At 40.7% G+C, this 18,113-nt stretch overlaps 1 protein-coding gene across 2 annotated transcripts in view; it reads right to left on the bottom strand.

Moving 5' to 3' along the window:
* Positions 1-689: 689 nt before the first annotated feature.
* LOC110376977 (T-box transcription factor TBX20) overlaps positions 690-18,113 on the bottom strand; it is a 37,854-nt gene continuing 20,430 nt past the window's right edge. Inside the window, exons 4-8 of one of the 2 annotated variants that reach the window (XM_021335644.3) lie at positions 11,680-11,953; positions 11,397-11,561; positions 2,593-2,669; positions 2,033-2,107; positions 690-1,944 (exon numbers count right to left, since the gene is read on the bottom strand). In XM_021335644.3, the coding sequence (XP_021191319.2) occupies positions 1,476-1,944; positions 2,033-2,107; positions 2,593-2,669; positions 11,397-11,561; positions 11,680-11,953 (1,060 nt within the window). In that variant the 3' untranslated portion in view covers positions 690-1,475. The remainder of the gene's footprint in view (positions 1,945-2,032; positions 2,108-2,592; positions 2,670-11,396; positions 11,562-11,679; positions 11,954-18,113) is intronic. The other variant, XM_049852204.2, reaches the window with a different exon arrangement.

Genomic DNA, 18,113 nt, shown 5'->3' on the forward strand with positions numbered 1-18,113 from the left:
AAGAATGCCTGAATGATTAAAACCTCTCTGGAGGCTTAAATCCTATCCCATGAAGTCCTAATGACAGAGTGATCTCAAATTCACCCGACAATCTTTGATATGGAATTGTAACAACAATTGCTACTGCATTCGAGGACAGCGAATTTAGATGACCTCTAAAGCTCGGGTTGTGACACCGCCAATTTCGCAACGCCAGATTCCTTTTTGAAAGTTCTTAAAATCCGCAAAGGATTTTCGGCCCGACTCAGGAATCGAACCTGGGATCCCTTGCACGGAACTCGTGCTTGTAACAACTTTGACTAACGGGTAAGTAAGTGCTGGGGGCAATCTGTGGCAACCGATTTCGTTATGTAAGTACTCAGGTATCTTTATAGGAACTTCATTTTGTTTTTTTTTCTTTGAATTTAGATTTTTATTAATGATTCTATCCATTTTGATTGAGGAAAAGTCTAACCAATTTCCCTTAAACGTCAAGTGTATGGAATGCCTATAGTGAAATATAATGACAGTCACTACCTACTAGATTTTTTTTTGTACCATATAGCAAAAGGCAGCGGCTCCCAAGAAAGGCTGTAACTTTGTATTTTTTTGCTTTATTTTGCTTTGAATGTTCTTGAAGGAAATTATTGACCCTTGTTGTCAAAGCTCTTGGGTAAATAAAACAAGTCCAGTATATATGTTAACAAACATTTAATTTTTTCTTTAGCAATATATTATTTATAATAACTATAATTTAACTACAAATTAACCATTTAGGTACATCTATGCATCCGTTTGTAGTCGGATGTAGGAATTAATTTTAAACATAGACAGCAATATAATTTCTACTATTTAATATCGATACATCTATCTTACTAACTTCTAAGTTTCACTAAAACATTTTTCTCTGTTGTATTGCACATTTTACCTAAACAAGATGAAATCAGCCAAACACAGTCGAATACCATTGAGCCACTAAGATTTACAACATCGACTCATTCCGTTATGTTCTTATTTCTTTTCAAATTGTCCGAAAATATCAAACATAATATACACAGCAATTAAATGCCTCATTTTATGCAATAAACTCTACTTTGCTATAACATGAATTTAGCAGAAACCATCACTACGAGACAAAACTATTAGGAACATATAACAATAATTACAGAGTTAAAGTACAGTTAAATAATATTTTACAATATAATACAAGTTTTCACAGAGTGAGTAACAGCAGCGGGAAAGCGCGCGGTGCTCCGACGCTCACGACTCCAGACGTACTTCTAAATGTTCTCCACGCACTCGCACTCAGTTTATTCACTTCTCGGCGCATAAAATTATCGAAGTTCACGACGCCATCTCGTTTCGCAGCGAAACACCGACGCACTTCAAATTTCCTTTTGTGTTCTCTCGGAAAACATTCCATATAAAGACTCTCATACAATATCGCATATTATTACAGGGAGATCTCGGGGAGGTTTTTATTCGGCGTTTTATCACTAAGTGGGGCTGTGGGGCGGATGCGGCGCGTGCGGGGTGTGCGGGGGGTGCGGCGGGTGCAGCGGCGAGGGGTGCGGGCTGGCGTCGCGCAGCGAGTCCGGCGACGAGCCGGGCGATGCTCGCCGCGCTGGGTACGGTGAGAAGCGGTGCTGCGCCAGCGGCTGCGGGCCCGCGCCCGCCGCGCCCAGGGCGCCCGGGTACACCGGCCGCGGCAGCTGTAGCCCGGAGCCCGACGCAGCGAGGTGCTGCTGCGCCAGAAGCTGCGGCGCCAAGCACGCCCACTGCCCCCACAGCGCAGCCGCCGGCACGCCGTACAGAGGGTAAGCGGCACGGAGGAACAGCTGTGACCGCGCCGCCAGGATCGCTTTCTCTTCTAGCGTTAAGTTGTTATTGTGCTGGTCCAAGTCGAAGGGCCGCAATGGTGAGCGTAGGAAATGCTGCTCCGCCAGCATTGACTCCATCGTTTCCCTGAAACGGTACAGAACCACAGTTAGCCACGTGGTCGACATCTTGCGAACTGAAGCAGTATATAATATGATTGTATGATCGTATCTACCTATGACTGGCGGCGCTGTAGCGCGCGTCGTCGGGGAAGACTGATGTTCTTTCGTGCTCCCCCGTGATATAGTATCTCAACAGACAAACAAAAAAAATAAAACACCCAATAATCAAGAGAACATAGAGCAATACGGCATTAGAAATGCGAAAGCGAGCAATAAGATATGGCGAAGCGAATGTGGTGAGAGAAATTGTTAGATTATAAATTACACGGGTGGAAACTTGGTGTCGGCTCACCCGCAATTAAATACATTGGATTGGCTAAGAAGCAATAAATACTGAGGCATAATTGCTCGCGTGGAGATATCAATCAGCATCAGACAGTTATGTTTGTTTCTGAGAGCGTATCCAATGCGTGTGCGATTACAGAGCTAACCGAATTGTGTCGCGCGCACGCTGACACCTAATGAACACTCATGTTGTTAATAAGTAGCCCACTAGTGTCAATTTAATTAACTGAATTCGATACAAAGTAACAGTTCCTTTCTCTTAAAAGTAGAGCCAAAAGTAGTAAGAACATTGGAAATCTCTAACAACAAACGTTATTATGATAGTTACCTTTCGAACTCGGTGAGACGTGAAGAGTCGCGGAATCCTTTAGCGAATGGATTACTGTCGATTTTCAGTTTCGTGATCTGAAACAAAAGAGATACTATGATTTCTTCTGACTGACAAAGCATTAACTATTTACAGAATACTTCATACAAATAATATTATCGATTAAGGAGGTAATAGGCACAATTTCAATTACACGTGCGTGCCCAGAGAAGGGTCGACGATTATCATAAGGAGCTGTTCAGACGAAGCGAGCTAATTTCATTATGTAGCCGTTTATATTGTAATGGGTCAGCAAAGGTTCCCCATATCTCAGTGTGAACGGGCCCATAGCAGTGCCACCCGCCGCGTTCAGCACACACTAACTAATAAGGTTAACTTATTGACGACATTCCACATCGGTTTATCACTTTACTTGACTACCACGATATTACAATACTGTGCACATTTTAAATGTACCACGTAATGTAAGTTTGATAGCAGCATTACACAAGTATTGTTGGTACAGGAGCTAGTAATGTCCTCGTAATTCTGTTCTAGCAATCTAATAGGGAACTTCAGTGGTATTGAATTACTCCTTCGGCATTGTTTGGCTAAGCAGTAAAGTATTGATATGATAATACTAATGACAAGAAAAATAATTGAATTAGGTATGTTCCAATAAGTGCAAAGCAAATGTTTGATTTAAGCTCGGGGCGAGGTGTTAAAAAATGTGTTTGGCAGAGCAGAGGCAGCGTCGATGAAAAATCGCCCCCTCGCTGAGTGGCGGCGCCCCCGCTGAGGCTCCACACAATTTGTGAATTATATTTACGATAAAACCTTCCACAGAAACCTGTTACCATTAAATAGCGCCTGCTCGCCTAATATCCGAACGGATTAAACCAATATGGATACTAATTTTAGCATATTCTTGGCAGTTTTATGATGGCGAGGTGAGAAAAAATGTATTATTTTTTAATGGCGAGCAATAAACAAGTCATCGAGAGTGGTCGTGGTGGTGTCAATCTTTCAGCGTGTCCAGTCGGCGCCGTAATTACCTGGCGATTGAGTCGCGGCACCACCGCCGCATACCTGTCGCACTGTCGCACGCCCACGCAACACCTAATTGCACATTGTTCTCACATGTTCACACTCACGCTGCTCGCCATTTAGCACAACGAACTCGACGAAATCAAAGAAAGTCTAACGCAACTTGCCAAGTGCTAAATTGACGAAAATGCTGTCAAATTGAAGACCTATGAGTTTAGAAATAGGTATTTCAACTGCTCTTGGCTAATTAATCAATGCTGCTCTTTGGACGACAATACATCAAAATAAACTTATATTAGGTACAAAGAACAATAGCCACAGTCAAAGTAATTCACGATTAGTGTTCAATTCGAAAGTTTATCGTTATTATAGGCGGACATTCCACTAGAGCGACAATTTAGTTTTTAATCTTTGTTAAAGATATTTATGTACCTTTTGAAGTGCTTCATCAGAGGTGCGTTAATTTCGTTAAACTATGAAATGCTTTGACAAATATCTCTGTTTCATTGTTCCTGATCAAAGGAAGATCATAAACAGTACAAAATATTGACCAGTCTGTGTCAAGTGTTCGGTATTGCGGTGAGTAATTTCACGAGCTACGTGTCACTCCAAGACTAATGATTTCGAAAATAGTTACAGGGAAACTAGACAAAGAACATTTGTTACCACTCGTGGCCCATTTAACATTATCTCTTCTAAAAATATGTTTGTAGTCGTCATCTATTTAGCGGTGTCCCGGCTCATCTGATCTTTGAATGAATTGTCTGTAGCCAATAGTAGCGGGAAATAAAGTTCAATAACGAACTTCTTACTCATGTCATATTTATCATTATTTTATGTTCAAAACCGTGGCTCTAAAACATGTGCACCTGGTGCTGCCTAACTGGAAACAAATATGTAAATTCCATTCAAGAGTTTGTCCGGACGACGAAATCGGATCCTGAGTGTAAAACATTTTCGGTCGCTGCTACTACGCCATTCAAATCGACATTTATCCTTGCTATGCCTTTGCGTGTTGTCTGTTACTTTGAAGAAAGAGAATTGGTTAGGGCTGAATGAAGTTACGTCGTATGAATTGTAGTTTTGCCGGCAGCAAAACTTCCTGGTTTCTGTGAAAATTATTAAGGAAATAGTTTTTCAGGCTTGGTTTTACTATGTTTTAGGTGTTTGGTGGAGTGCATTATGCATTACGGGCTGGAAGGAGCGTGGCCGGCGATCGGGTCACCGGCATGTCGCACCTACTTACACTTGCACACCCACCTGGCAGCGCCATTGACTACAATGGCGACACTCGACGCGCCTGCGCCGCACGTAATGACTCCACCACAATGCGAGTAGTAGCTGACAATATTGACGGATTATACATTATGTATGCGCGCTGTCCCACCGCCTCTAATTGTTTCCATGCCTCATGTTTGTTTTTGAATTCCGTTTACGTAAACGACACCCAGTCTACTCCCACTGGCAGCCGCGCATATCATCCAAGATACCACAGAATTCAATTATACAAAACTACTTTAAATATATTATCGCTAAGAGAACAACGGAATAATGAATGAGACGCTTTCTCGCTACTGACGTTTATTAGATTTAGTACAAACATAAGAACGAGGCGTGTCAAAACAACCTAATTTAAGTATCAACAAACGTTCGCCCTGGGCGGCGGCGGCGCGCTCCCGTTCACTGACAACATTAAAGGCGCCATAATGACATTATTCCCGGGCGGGAAACAAAAAATCTCACAAAAAGGCGTCAAGGAGAGAAAGACGAGCGTCGCGCCGCCGCCGGAGCCCAGACCGCCGCGCGCGCAACGCTGCAAACGATGCTCTAATTATTAGGGTGGTGATGTATTGTTTATGGAAGTACCAGCCTCGATTCATACCCCGATTTGACAGACAAAACTTGTCCACAGAAGTCTTGCATGTGCGCTTATAAATGAAGCTGCGGAGTTGAAGAGAATTTATGTCTTATTCTTGCAGTTACTTACGAAGACATTAGCGATGAGATATTTTTCATAACACTATTTAACAGTTATTATTTTCACAATATTATGAGACCAATTTAGCTAAATAAAGCTTTACAAGTCATAAGCGTCGTAAAAATGAATGCTAATGAATGCACGCTTAGAATGTTTAGTGACAGTTCATAACAAGACGAAACGGTGTGCAGCGCTAGGGACACGTGAGCGACGATCGGGACACGACAGGAACATTGTGAAGAATATATAAATGTCACGTTAGCGTGCGCGCGCGCTCCTTCTGCCTACATATCTCATTGATTGATGCAGTGCTGCGACGAACGACGACTCAGCGATCTGCTACTAATATATTAGTAGACCAACCAACGGTATGTTTAAGTGCAACTTCTTAAGAAATACATTTTAGATAGATACATCCAGGAGGCACATCAATTAAGTTGAGGCTGCTAACTAGCTATAAAACCAGACAATTTCAACTGCATAATATTGCAATTTTCTGTTGTGTGAGTAAAATTACTACAACACCAGTAAATGTGAAATGTATCCTAATCTGCTCGAAACATAATAGATATTTAAAAGCATTTAACATTTAAGTACTGCAGTAAGCGCTGTAGTGGTGTTTCTCCTAATTTTACTCGTCCGTTAATTCGTGATTATGAACCTCTGAATAACAGCAGCAGTGAATGCAGTTGTGTAAAGCTGTTTAATGAGAGTTCCTCAAAGTGGTTTGCTATCAAGTCTCATGAATCCCGTACGACCTACAGCTGCGCACTGTTACGACGCTTTCCAGTAAACCGATGCTTTATTGACAGTAATTCGTGAATGCACCTAAATAATGAACTCTGCATGTGGCATCCACGTATAACCGTACCAATATGTGATAATATTCCCAGAAAGTGTTCGGAACGGTCCGAATTAATTGCACCTTCAAAACTTGTTTAGTCACTACACCTACAGGATTGTGATTGCAACTTTTTTGCACCAAGATGTATGATGACTTTCTGATAACGGTTTGCTGCCTTAGTTTGAATAAAATCACCATATTACCCGCTGCAAAAGATGATTTTATAATGTGCAGTAATAGAAGCGCATTCTTGATTGGCTTTCCAATATTAGTCTAGGAGTAGAAATAATACAGGTGTTTGTATAAAGAGGCACGATTTAATATCAAATCAATAAATAAATTTCCAGTTTCAGTTGCCTTCGTCTTCGTCCAGAACGTTGATGAGTTGCAGACTCTCTCTTATTGTTCCCACTGACACTATGAACGACAATGTATGCAAGTTGTACAGATCGTCTGCTATCTCGGTCACTATTTTAACTATCATTCTGCACATCCACATTTCAACTGCCTTCGGGTTTTAGTGTAAAGGACTGGAGATTTACCTTCATCAGTTTCATGGTGACGGTAAACCCTGTAGGAAGCAGTTAGTTGTTCGGAAGTCTTTCAACTGCCTCTCTGTTCAGCCGATTCATTAGGTCCTTTATGGGACCAGCTGTTAAAATAAGGTCTACTTTACACTCGTGACCGTAGTTACGGCTGTAAACTCGAAATATAAGGGAGTAGGCAATCTGCCACATTTCAAATGTAAGTAATTTTTTTAAGCATCCAATTCTTTGTAAAAAATATATTATCCGGTGTGAGTTTGACAGGTCTCAAACTGAAAAAAGTGTTATTTTTTTTAATCAATTTGATTGCAAATGAAATAGTACATTGTAAAAAGGTTTTAGTTTAAATGAAATCCTAAAAATATTTAAAAATTATCCCAAGATTTCCATTTTAGGCCGTTAAGGTATTTTACGAGTCAAAAAATAAGCGTTTGTCACCCTATTATTTGTAAATTTAATTAAAGAGTTGGTATACAAACAAATGTTTAGTTTTTCTCTGGTGGCTTGGTGCGCAGACGCAATAAATTGAGTCGGGCCGCACACGACGGCTCTGCGTGACGTCACACCTCCAGTGATCGATGGTAGGAGCGACCGAGAGCACCATATAACTCACCTCGTAAGGTGCCACAAGTGAGAAAGAGATGCAAACCCAATAAATAATTTCATCTTAAATTATTTTAAATCCACTCTTAAGCAAGTACGTTGACTTCTTGTATTTTTGACTTATGTGCGTTTCGTGTTATCGAGCAGCATTATTTATTGAATTACTGAATAATGAACTGATACAGAGACATTGATGTTTTTATGGCGATTATTATAATTCTTCCCAATTTTCTCTTGAAGAAAATTTACATGTTTTACTGAGAGTATTGAAACATTGTGTTTTTTGTAACAACTCGTTATTTACTGAATTACATGTTTTTCAGTGTCCGTCTTTTTTGCTCCTCCTTTGCGGTTGCTAATTAAGTGGTGTAACTTAAGCAAGTTTTATTGCGATTAAACTGTTTTGAAAATATTTAACTATCAACAGCTTTTTTGCACAAGTTGTCACCATGATCTAAAAAAATAATAACAAAGAACCGTCGATTGAGGAAACTAATGACAGGATAAAGAAATATTTCAACAAAGCGATGTTGTACAAACGAGCAATAAGTTAACAAATAAAAGGATCACATTGAAAAAGAATGAATCGATTATTGGTGAAGAAAAAGAAACGTGCGGGGGTGAGATGGCGGGGTGCGCGGGAGGGACACCTCGTGACACCTGACCGCAGCCATTTTGGCCCGTGAAATATGTTTATTTGTCATGGTTGCCCTTTGTTATTGAAATTGTGTTTACCTTTACTCCTTCATTATATTGTTCGATTATACTCGCGTAGAACTCGTTTGTGGATGTTCAATGTGAGAATAGCTTCGGAGATTTTAGAATATTGATTGTTGATACTGAGAAATGAGATATAAATTTCAATTAAGCGCGTATTGAGCGTGTTTGCATCTACATGAGAGTGAGCGTGCGCAGTTATTTTCGTGATTATCTCCTCAAGCCTCGTAATAGTGTGATGTAGCATGACCAACACAACTACTGACACGATTTCTCTAATCGTTTTATTTTGTTATACGTTTTGTATTTGTCAAACATGTGGTGTACTTGTTAGTAGACTTGTTTGAAACAAACTGCGCCTGTGTTCCGACCAGACACTTGATGTTAATTATTTAGATGGCACCTCGTCTCCTTGTGAAGAACATTACTATTCAGAATGCGTAAAGCCATCTCTTTGATTGATCGTGTCTATGAAATCAAAAAAATATGTATAAACGTAGGAAGGTATTTACTTTGATACTAGTGCCATAAGAAAGCTGACCCCGAGTAACGGCACGTCAATGTAGAAGACAGGTAGGTGTAGTGAAATGTGTTTATGGTTCTGAAATATTTACGGTAAAAAACTTTAAATTCAAATCAAACAAATAACTTTTAATAATACTTTTAAGTTAAATGACCATTCTCAGAAAAGTAAGTAAACAATTCATATTAAACAAATATTTTCAATAACGCACAGAATATAATAAACATGTTTGTATACGTTCAAAATAGCGGTGCAGGTTGCTATCCGCAAGTTTTTACATTAGAAATATACTCTAGAGGCAATCGATCATCACAAATTCACAAGTCATCGGCTAATAAAAAAAAAAAGTATTGTGTGCATTGAGGATGCGTAAAGTCCAACAAACATTGTCACCTCGGTGCGAGTCCAATCTCAGACAAAGGATTCTAGAGAAAACGAGCAACAGGACAATAGTGTGGTGGGTGTAAAAATGTTAAATATTGAAGCGGGTCGGTCCCTCGGCGCTTTCCCGGGAAACCGCCCCGCGGCGCGCGCGCAGGCGACGCTCAGTCTCACACCGCGATACACACACAAAAAACACACATCACGTTTTTTGTACAACGTTTTATCGCATCTTATATCAACGTTTCGATATGATAAAGCACCAATAATGATGTTTCATTCCCATCGATTTAACAAACGTCGCGCGCGCATTAAATTTTGGTGACACTTTTTTTGAAAATGTAGATTAGATAGTGGTTAAAATATTCACATTTTCTTATCTCTTATTAGTAGCATAGGGTAATGTTTCTTTTGGATGAAGTGTTAAACTGGTACTTTTTATACGGCATAAAGTTATGCGGGCTATCGATCTTGGCTGGCACGCAGGTGCAAACATGCTAAGTGTGTTCTTATTGTTATAAGGGATTGAGTTATCAATGACACTATCTCCGCTGTTCGACAAATGTTTTAGCTGTCAGAGTTATGACGTCAGCCAAATCGAGGTGCGCTCGCGCCGCCCGCCTGGACACTTGCGATCGAAGCGCTGATACCGAGCTTTTTACCTCTTCAAGTAGTTTATCTACCTTTGATATTTTATGCCTCTGTGATTGCTATGAAATATCCTTTTTATGCCTTATTGAATAGCACATTAGCCGGATCCCTCATTTGGTTTAGTAAACATGCAGGCAGTAAGCTATCGCTTTGTATTTATGTTTCGTGATGTTGCATATCTAACTACATCGCATTCGTAATGGATGGCGGTGTCACTAGGCGCGGGCAGTAAATCTAGGAACGCGTTAGAATCAATGAAAATCAATAATCGCCGACCCTGGGGAGCCGTTGGAAGCCGAAGAGCGAAGGTGGAGCTTCCGTACAGCGCTCAATGGCTATACTTGATACTTTACACTAATGGGCACCTGTTTGTATTAATATTAGCTCCACGTCAAATAAAAAGTTTAGATTTATGTCGGTACCTATACCTACTGTAAAATGTTAGATTCTTGTAAGTCTACCATGATTTGTCTAAAAAGTTTTCTATTACTTTTCCAAACTAGTAAATTAGTTTGTTAAGGAAACAAAATATTTACAAATGGTAATACTAAACCCCCGCCCGAAACAGCTAATTAACAAACAAATGAAGATTTATGTGCCGCGTTGTCGATATAAAGTAACGTTTCCTTTATGAACCTCAAAACGTCCTAATTATTTTACTACGCGGGATGATACAAAACGAGGAACTTGGAGACGCCCAAACGCTCTTGTGACAGAGAATTAATTGCGCGTGGCGACACATGCGCTGCTGGCTGCGGCCACTACGTCCGCGTACTCACGAGCGGAGCGACCCGCCACTCGCTGACTTTATGGGGTTATTATTACTTAATCAACTTGTCCAATTTATTTACCGAACGTGTCTCAATCATCAAGCTACTACTCATAGTCACACCCAACCTGTCATTAGAGATTTCGCACGCCGAATAATTATGAAGTAGAACGCGCGAGAAACTTTTGTGAAGCTTATTTTGACAACAGCTCGATGACTCACGAACGTTTTACCGTTCGTTGGTGATCGAAATTGGCACGTGAGTTTCAGAGAACGTTTAACTTGAAAGTTGACATAATTTAGCGAGCCGTTCTCAGAAATCTTCGGCGGGCAAATTATACATGGAAAAAGCATTGGCAATAATAGCCAAGACGTCTCTGGACACGATTGACGCGGCATCGACTAGAGCTTTATATTTAGCTCGGGTGAAAACTCTAATCGGCACCGTGGTGCACGCGTCAGACGCGCTGTCCGTCCGTCGTCGGCGTCGCCCGCGTGTGGCCGTCGATACACAAAAAATTATGTGTCACCTCCCTTTGTTCAGGCTGGACATACCTTTCAGCGAGATGCAATTAGTGCGACTCAAATAGCATTCGTCGATACTCTGACGACCGGCGCTATGCGATTTCAAACGTTTGTCTCTGTGATCTATTTTAGAAATCAAATGATAGAATTAAGAACAGAACTCCCGATGCCAAATAAACCGCGTACGTGGCAAATGGACTTCAATAGTAAACAAGGTGTGCCAAATCTGTCACGGTACTTACGAGTTGATTCTGATACGCGGTGACGGCTGTGAACACGCACTCGGGGAATATGAACGTCTTGAATTCTTCTTGTTCTAAGTCTGTGATGGGTGCGTTGATGGCTCCTTCTCGCCGTAACACCAGGTGAATGCGCGGTTGGTATTTGTGCATTGAGTTCAGGACCAGCTGTGATGTAATAAAATAATCATGTTCAGATTCTATTTCAGTATGAATTCCTGGTGAATAATATTTTCAGTAGGAAAAATAACTTCCGAAATAAACGAGAGGATTTAATTCAGCTCACCTGTCCGTTCTTGTCCATCTCGTTGTTGGTGAGCTTGACCTTCTCGAAGGAGACGACCTGCTTGCGCAGCTGGTCGCCGGAGAAGGGCGAGTCGGGGTGCGGGTAGAGGCGCGCGGGCGCGGGCGGGTCCGCCTTGCCAGCCACGAGCCACGAGGAGCGGTGGTAGGCGTAGCGGTAGCGCTTGCCGTCCACTGGCACCACGTCCAGCAGCACGGCGTAGCGCGCGTCGCCGCGGCACCCCGCGAACGACACGCGCACCGTCGGGAACATGCGTCTGAACAACAATACAATATTATTTTAATTATTTTTGAAAGTAAGTACCTAAGTCATTTCAGGATCTCTCTGTAGTGCCAAATATGATAACTAAATTAGACCTGTGATGTAAAATTGAATTTGTTTCGTTGAAAGCAATATCGTTACAGAATACGATATTTACATTATTGGTCGCTCAAAGAAACAGCCGCAAGTAATTACAGCTGTAAGCAGCAACACAAAATGACCAGTGACTAAGTAAGTACAATGGAGCCGCAGTAAGCAAATTTTACATCAGAGCGCTTATTTGTGCAGAACATAAAAGTATTGCTATATACATTTCTATATTATCGACTTCCTTGTTCTATTGTTATGTTAAACCGTATATTTTCACATTAACGCAATTATTCGTCAATTACCCGGCTGAACTAAAATTATCGCTTGCTGAGACCGACGCAAATCTACTTTCGCTCATTAAGACTTGTGTTATCGTGTCGCAAATTATCGCATGTAATTAGTACTCAACTTTAGTTCACCACAACGAAAAAAATGCGTGATCTATAGAAAATTTATACAAAGGATTGTATTTATAGGGCTTAAAGTTTAGCAGGGGGTCTCACCGGCAAATCTAGTTCATATTTCACAAATGGCGCCTCAGTGTAGCATATCTCTATAAATGTAGTTTCTAGTTAAGAGGGTCGCCGCCTATATTTAGGTACCTTCCCCACCGCAGATACATTGTCAGCAATAATAAATATTTACAATAAAAACTACAAAAATCCTAATACAGAAGAGCGATAGAGCTCAAAATTGAATACTCCTTTGCCGTGGTGTAAGGAAAAGTAAAGGTATATAGCGTGAATTGTTTCATACGACTTTGATACTAGCTTGTCGTCCCCTTCCCCTTCTTAACGGAGACATTCTTTAATGTCTCGGTTGGAGAAAGATGAATGGGTAGACATTTTTGTAAAAACGAAAACATACACCATGTTTTTGTTCGCTGAGTGAAATCACTTGCGGTTGGTCGGCATAATCGCTCCTATATCGTGCTCTTATGTCATTGTGGTTTCCTGTTGTCATTCCTAATTTGTAGAGGGGGATTGTACATAATATTTAGCATGCAATAAAAAGTAACTAAAAGTAGAACAACAAAACGTTGAAGTAGAAATCAGAAAAAAAAAACAACCGACAGCAACTGATCAACGATAATAAACTCGTTGTAAGCAGAAAGGAGTGTCACAAAAACTGGTGTCGGTAGCGGGCGCGTGAAACACTATCTTCTAATCGACATAAAATGGTAGTCATTGAGGCGGCGAGAACGGAAACAACAAATCTTTAGTTGTAAGCTGAGACGCGGCTTCGTCTATCGGCCTCTCACTTTTTGTCGACAATGCCAGAGGCGCAGCGGTGCGCGAGAACGCTTGACAATTCGCCATCGGGCTTGCGCAAACGGTATGCGGCTTTTGACCCGCGAACTACAAGAACATTCATAACTGATGGGATGACTGTCGACCACCCAGGCCGTTCGTCATCATTGTGTAGACGTATTATGATTTACAATATAATTTTGATTGGGACGTCTCTTCATAGGAGATTTTATGTCTCCCTTTATGTTGGGATATCCAACAAAGGCGATACGAGGCACACGCGTTCTGCGAGTTCTAATGATTTTACAAGATCGAGAGAGTGGACGAAAATAAGAATAGCATTAATAAGATTTATGCACGTTTAGCTGTGGTCGCGCGCGTCGATTTGTGAGACGCTTCTTATAGCTGCTAGGATGGTGCACGCGCGTGCAGGCTCGAGCACGGGCAATTGCGCGCATGCGTTAATGGCGACACTCGGCGCACTCGCGATATATTACCGCAATGATATATGACCACCGACGTCGTCCATCATCCTACCACCCAAAAGTTAGCGGAAAAGCGAGCGAGAGCAAAAGAACGAGACGCGCACATGACTCGCTTTAATGAGCATGTACCGAAGACAGAAATAAGAGGCGCCCGTTTACAGCGGTTTTATCGTTATGACATTGTTAAAATACATTTCTATGATTGAAATTTATATGTGTCTCATAAATTAAGCTCGGTTATAGATCAGTATTGTCCAGATGAAAGTTTTCTACTGCTATAAATGGCCGGAGAGATGCAGTTTATTATACAGCTGTGACTCGGAAATGTTAGTTCTCCTAGTGATGTAGGTTGCAATTCGTATAATGGTCGTGATGAGAATGTTAGTGTTAATGCAACAATTAAACGTGCAGCAAAGACACACGGCGAGATGAGTGTTGCGAGTTAAACGAGCGCGAAGAGTTGCAGCAGTGCGCGCACGCATGTCGTCTTAATTAGAAAGGCACGAGCCGAGGTGCGAACTCGTCAATCATTGTTTCCTTCGGCGTCCCATTTGATAAATCTGTTGCTATGGACAATTGGATTTTTTTCAACCATGAATCCTTTAATGATGTTACTTAAAATAACTCAACAATTTAGAGAATGTAGGTACTTATTTATATTCATCGTGATGAATGTGACATCTTCTCATTTAACTAGCTAGGCGGAATCGTTTGTGATAAATAAATTAAAAATTTACGGGTCAATAAAAAAACCAGCGGTGTACACAGCAACAGTAAATAAAAATTAAACCAAATAACATTATTTGTAAACGGATTCGTAAAATCACACAATAAAACCAAATTAGTAGGTGGACAGTGAGAGCGCAGGTCGTGATTATGCAATAGAAAGCTATGCACGCCATTAGCGCAATGTTATCACGTCGTGATTAGGGCCGCCGAGCAGCCAATCCGCGCGCAGCCGTCTAATTATACAGGAAAGCGCTTTATTAATAGCAATTACACCCCGCCGCCATATTGCCAAGCGTTTTAATTAACTCGATTCGTTGATTAGAGACAGATGGCGCGAGATTGCGAATGCTGAGCGCTCATTAGCGCAGTTTTGACGCTAGCCACTCGATAACTGTAGCGTGATATTATTAATGTTAATACTTGATAATTTGTTGGTAAAACTGCTAATGTTTACATAGATCTATTGCTTATTTGCAATGTAAATTTATTGCAATAGATACTGCCGATAAAAGTTGGTCCTATGTCTTGTAAGCTGCTTGATGAATTATTTACAGGGCAATCTTGTGGTACAAACTAGATAAGAATTACCTATGTAAAGTAACCAGTTTCTAATGGATATGTGGTTTATATTATTACTCTCACAATTCGTAACTAATCTAAGTAGACGGTAAAAAGCTCGTAACTTGTTCTCCTCTGCTACACCTAGGTTTTATTTTTGTGTAAAAATCTGAAGATTGAACTTTCAGGTAAGCTGAAATATTTTGTGCTATTATTAAGGTAACTTTATAGTCATACAATTGTATTCTTTAAAATAACTAAGTTTTTTAATTATCATCAAATTCTCCTAACTTTTAAAGAGTTCCGTCAATTCTCAAGAGTTTTTCAAATGATTGCCTGAGCATGACATTCTTTTCTGATTTCCACTGGCTATGTATTACGCCGCTATCATCGGCATTAGCTACATTATGTACATTTGCGTCGTGTCCTGTCGTACACGGCAAACTCGCTTGGGCAGGCATTACCGCGAATTATCGCTAATAGTTCGCTATAGTCGGCCTTAAGTGATTTCTGCTACATAATACGAGTGACAACAATCTGTGTCGGTGGCCAATGAATATTTCATGTCGGATAATAGGCCTACTTACAGCCGATTGTGGTGCAGTTAACCGATGATAAACAACAACCGACTGCGATTGGGTAAGTTCGGATAATCTCGACAGACGTAGATCGTTATCTGCTGAACTGTCGGAAAGCTCCGGGTTTCTCCGAAGAAGCTGGAACTCTTATACAAGTCGTCAGTCTGCAGAAGTAGCAGTGAAAAAAGTCATGAAAAAGTAAATCTTTCAGCAGATACAGTAGTCATTTTTCAATTAGCAAAAATCACTCAACCGACAACAGCTTTCATAAGGAACTAGAACAAAACAGAAACGTGAACCCGTTTCGTAATGACATTTGATTTGCAAATGTTAGTTGCAGAACTTGGATCCACGGTCTGTGGAGCAGCCAAGTGTAGTGTTCGTCATGGTCGCCATATTGGATTGATGGGAGGTGTCGGGTACACATCGGCTGACTGACGAGCTTGACATGGTCACGACTCGTCGCCTTCCCGCGAGCGACATGCGTTTGAAACTGTACACTGCAGCTCTTGTAACGAACTAATTCTAACATGTTAACTTATGGCTGTGAGTATTATAATTAATTGTGGTAGTAATGAAATCAGACTTTATTTATAGGCAAAAAAATATTCTAAAAAAGTTGTGCCTGGTACAACACCTAGTATCTCACATTGTTTTTATGGAATACTAAAACAAATACTGGAATACTTTTTTGTTCAATTATATAAAAGGTGTTATAAAAATACCATGCCAATCCAAACAAAAACTGAGTAGAGCTATTCATCAATTTAATTGAAAAACGATCACTCATAATTCAAACATTCAAGACTAGATCTAAAAGGACCGACTTCGTTAGAATCCTCCTTGTCATTGCAAGCTTGTGAAAATCAATTATGCTTGTAGGAGTAACATAATAAGCTATCAGTAAGATCTGTACCATTCACAACACGTACTGAACCTATATCAAATAAAGTCCGTGACATTTTAATGTTCACCTTCTCTTAGGGCATGAGAACAGGCTCAGCTAACTATTGAATGGTGATTTATTCATACGTGTATTGCTCTTGTTTTCAAGTTATTTTGGTCCAAATTGCTTATAGTACCTGCAACTGGTTTCGATAATAATTGAAAGTTCCTATTACGTCTTCATCTCGTTTCAACGTCTCGCCACCAACGCTCATATTTGACCTAAAAATATCAATTGTTTTGAGTGGTCTCAAACGATTTCATCACTTTTTCTGGTGGTAATAATGATACAGGCAAGTGACATAAATTCTCTTTGCTTATTTAAGATCCTCGTACAATGTAGATTTGCGATTATAAAGGAAAAGGGCGTATCAGCGGCGCTGACGTGTGAGTGACGCGATGACAAATGATCGCGCGTCACCCGGGATCATTACATACGGGATCGCCTGTACGCCTGTACCCGTCCACCATCTCATTATGCTACACTAGTTTTTTCACGAGTGTTAATTAATTATTATGTCCATCAGGCTGTCCGCTTATATCAACAACATTAGAATAGGTTATTTGTAAGCTATCATCAATATCGTATTAAGATGCCGCTGTTTTGTCAGCATGTGTGGCATCGAATCAATCCGGAGTTTGAACATTGAAATACACATGGAGTCATGTTAAGGCGTTACTGAAAGAAAAAACCTTGTCGCTCCATCTGAATTTTTCACGTAGGGAGAAAGTATGAGATTGATGCGCATTAGAGTGAGTTAATGAGCTGTGGGGCGTGGCTGGGCGGCGGCTGAGGCCCGCGTGAAATATAGTTCTTCCTGGGAGGTCCGGGTACGAAACCGCGTCAAATTTTCGACACTCGCACGATTTTGTCAATCCTGTTGATTAATATCTCTGTCGGATAGACGGAGATGTGAGATAAGTTCAGCCGCGCGGCGTGGTGCCGTCACACACCGCCTGCGACTCGCTAATGCTAATGCCCGTAAAAATATTTGTAACGCTTAATTTATTAATAACTTTCAATTGCCGTATCAAAATGTGTGCGCAATAAATCATTTGTCTTAGTCACTTTTGAGTTGTATCTCGTTGGTTCCGCGTGGTTAGTGAGACGGTAAAGCTGTAGTTTAAACAAATAATTGAAATCACATATTAAATAGACGGCAAAACATCTACGAATAAAAAACAGCTTTACTGATTTTTTTATCGAACCGTATTACAAGTTTTATGAAACCATGAGTCGATAACCTGAGAAATGTTCACACTAGACGTACACGTGTTTTACCCCCATTGTGGCATTTGGCGACACCACCCTGACATTTACCTATATTCCTACTAAATATTTACGTAAAAACCATGTTCACACAAAGAGAAAATTACAAGGTAGGACATGTTCGCGGACGGGCGGCGCGCGTACCAAATAAAACATTTGTACAATGCACTACGTCGCCATTAGCACAGCAGATGTGGCGTGTAAGTATTTATTAGCGGCAACATAATTAGTGAATTTAAACAAATATTAC

The sequence above is a fragment of the Helicoverpa armigera genome, chromosome 6, assembly GCF_030705265.1.
Source record: "Helicoverpa armigera isolate CAAS_96S chromosome 6, ASM3070526v1, whole genome shotgun sequence".
Classification (NCBI taxonomy): Eukaryota; Metazoa; Arthropoda; class Insecta; order Lepidoptera; family Noctuidae; genus Helicoverpa; species Helicoverpa armigera.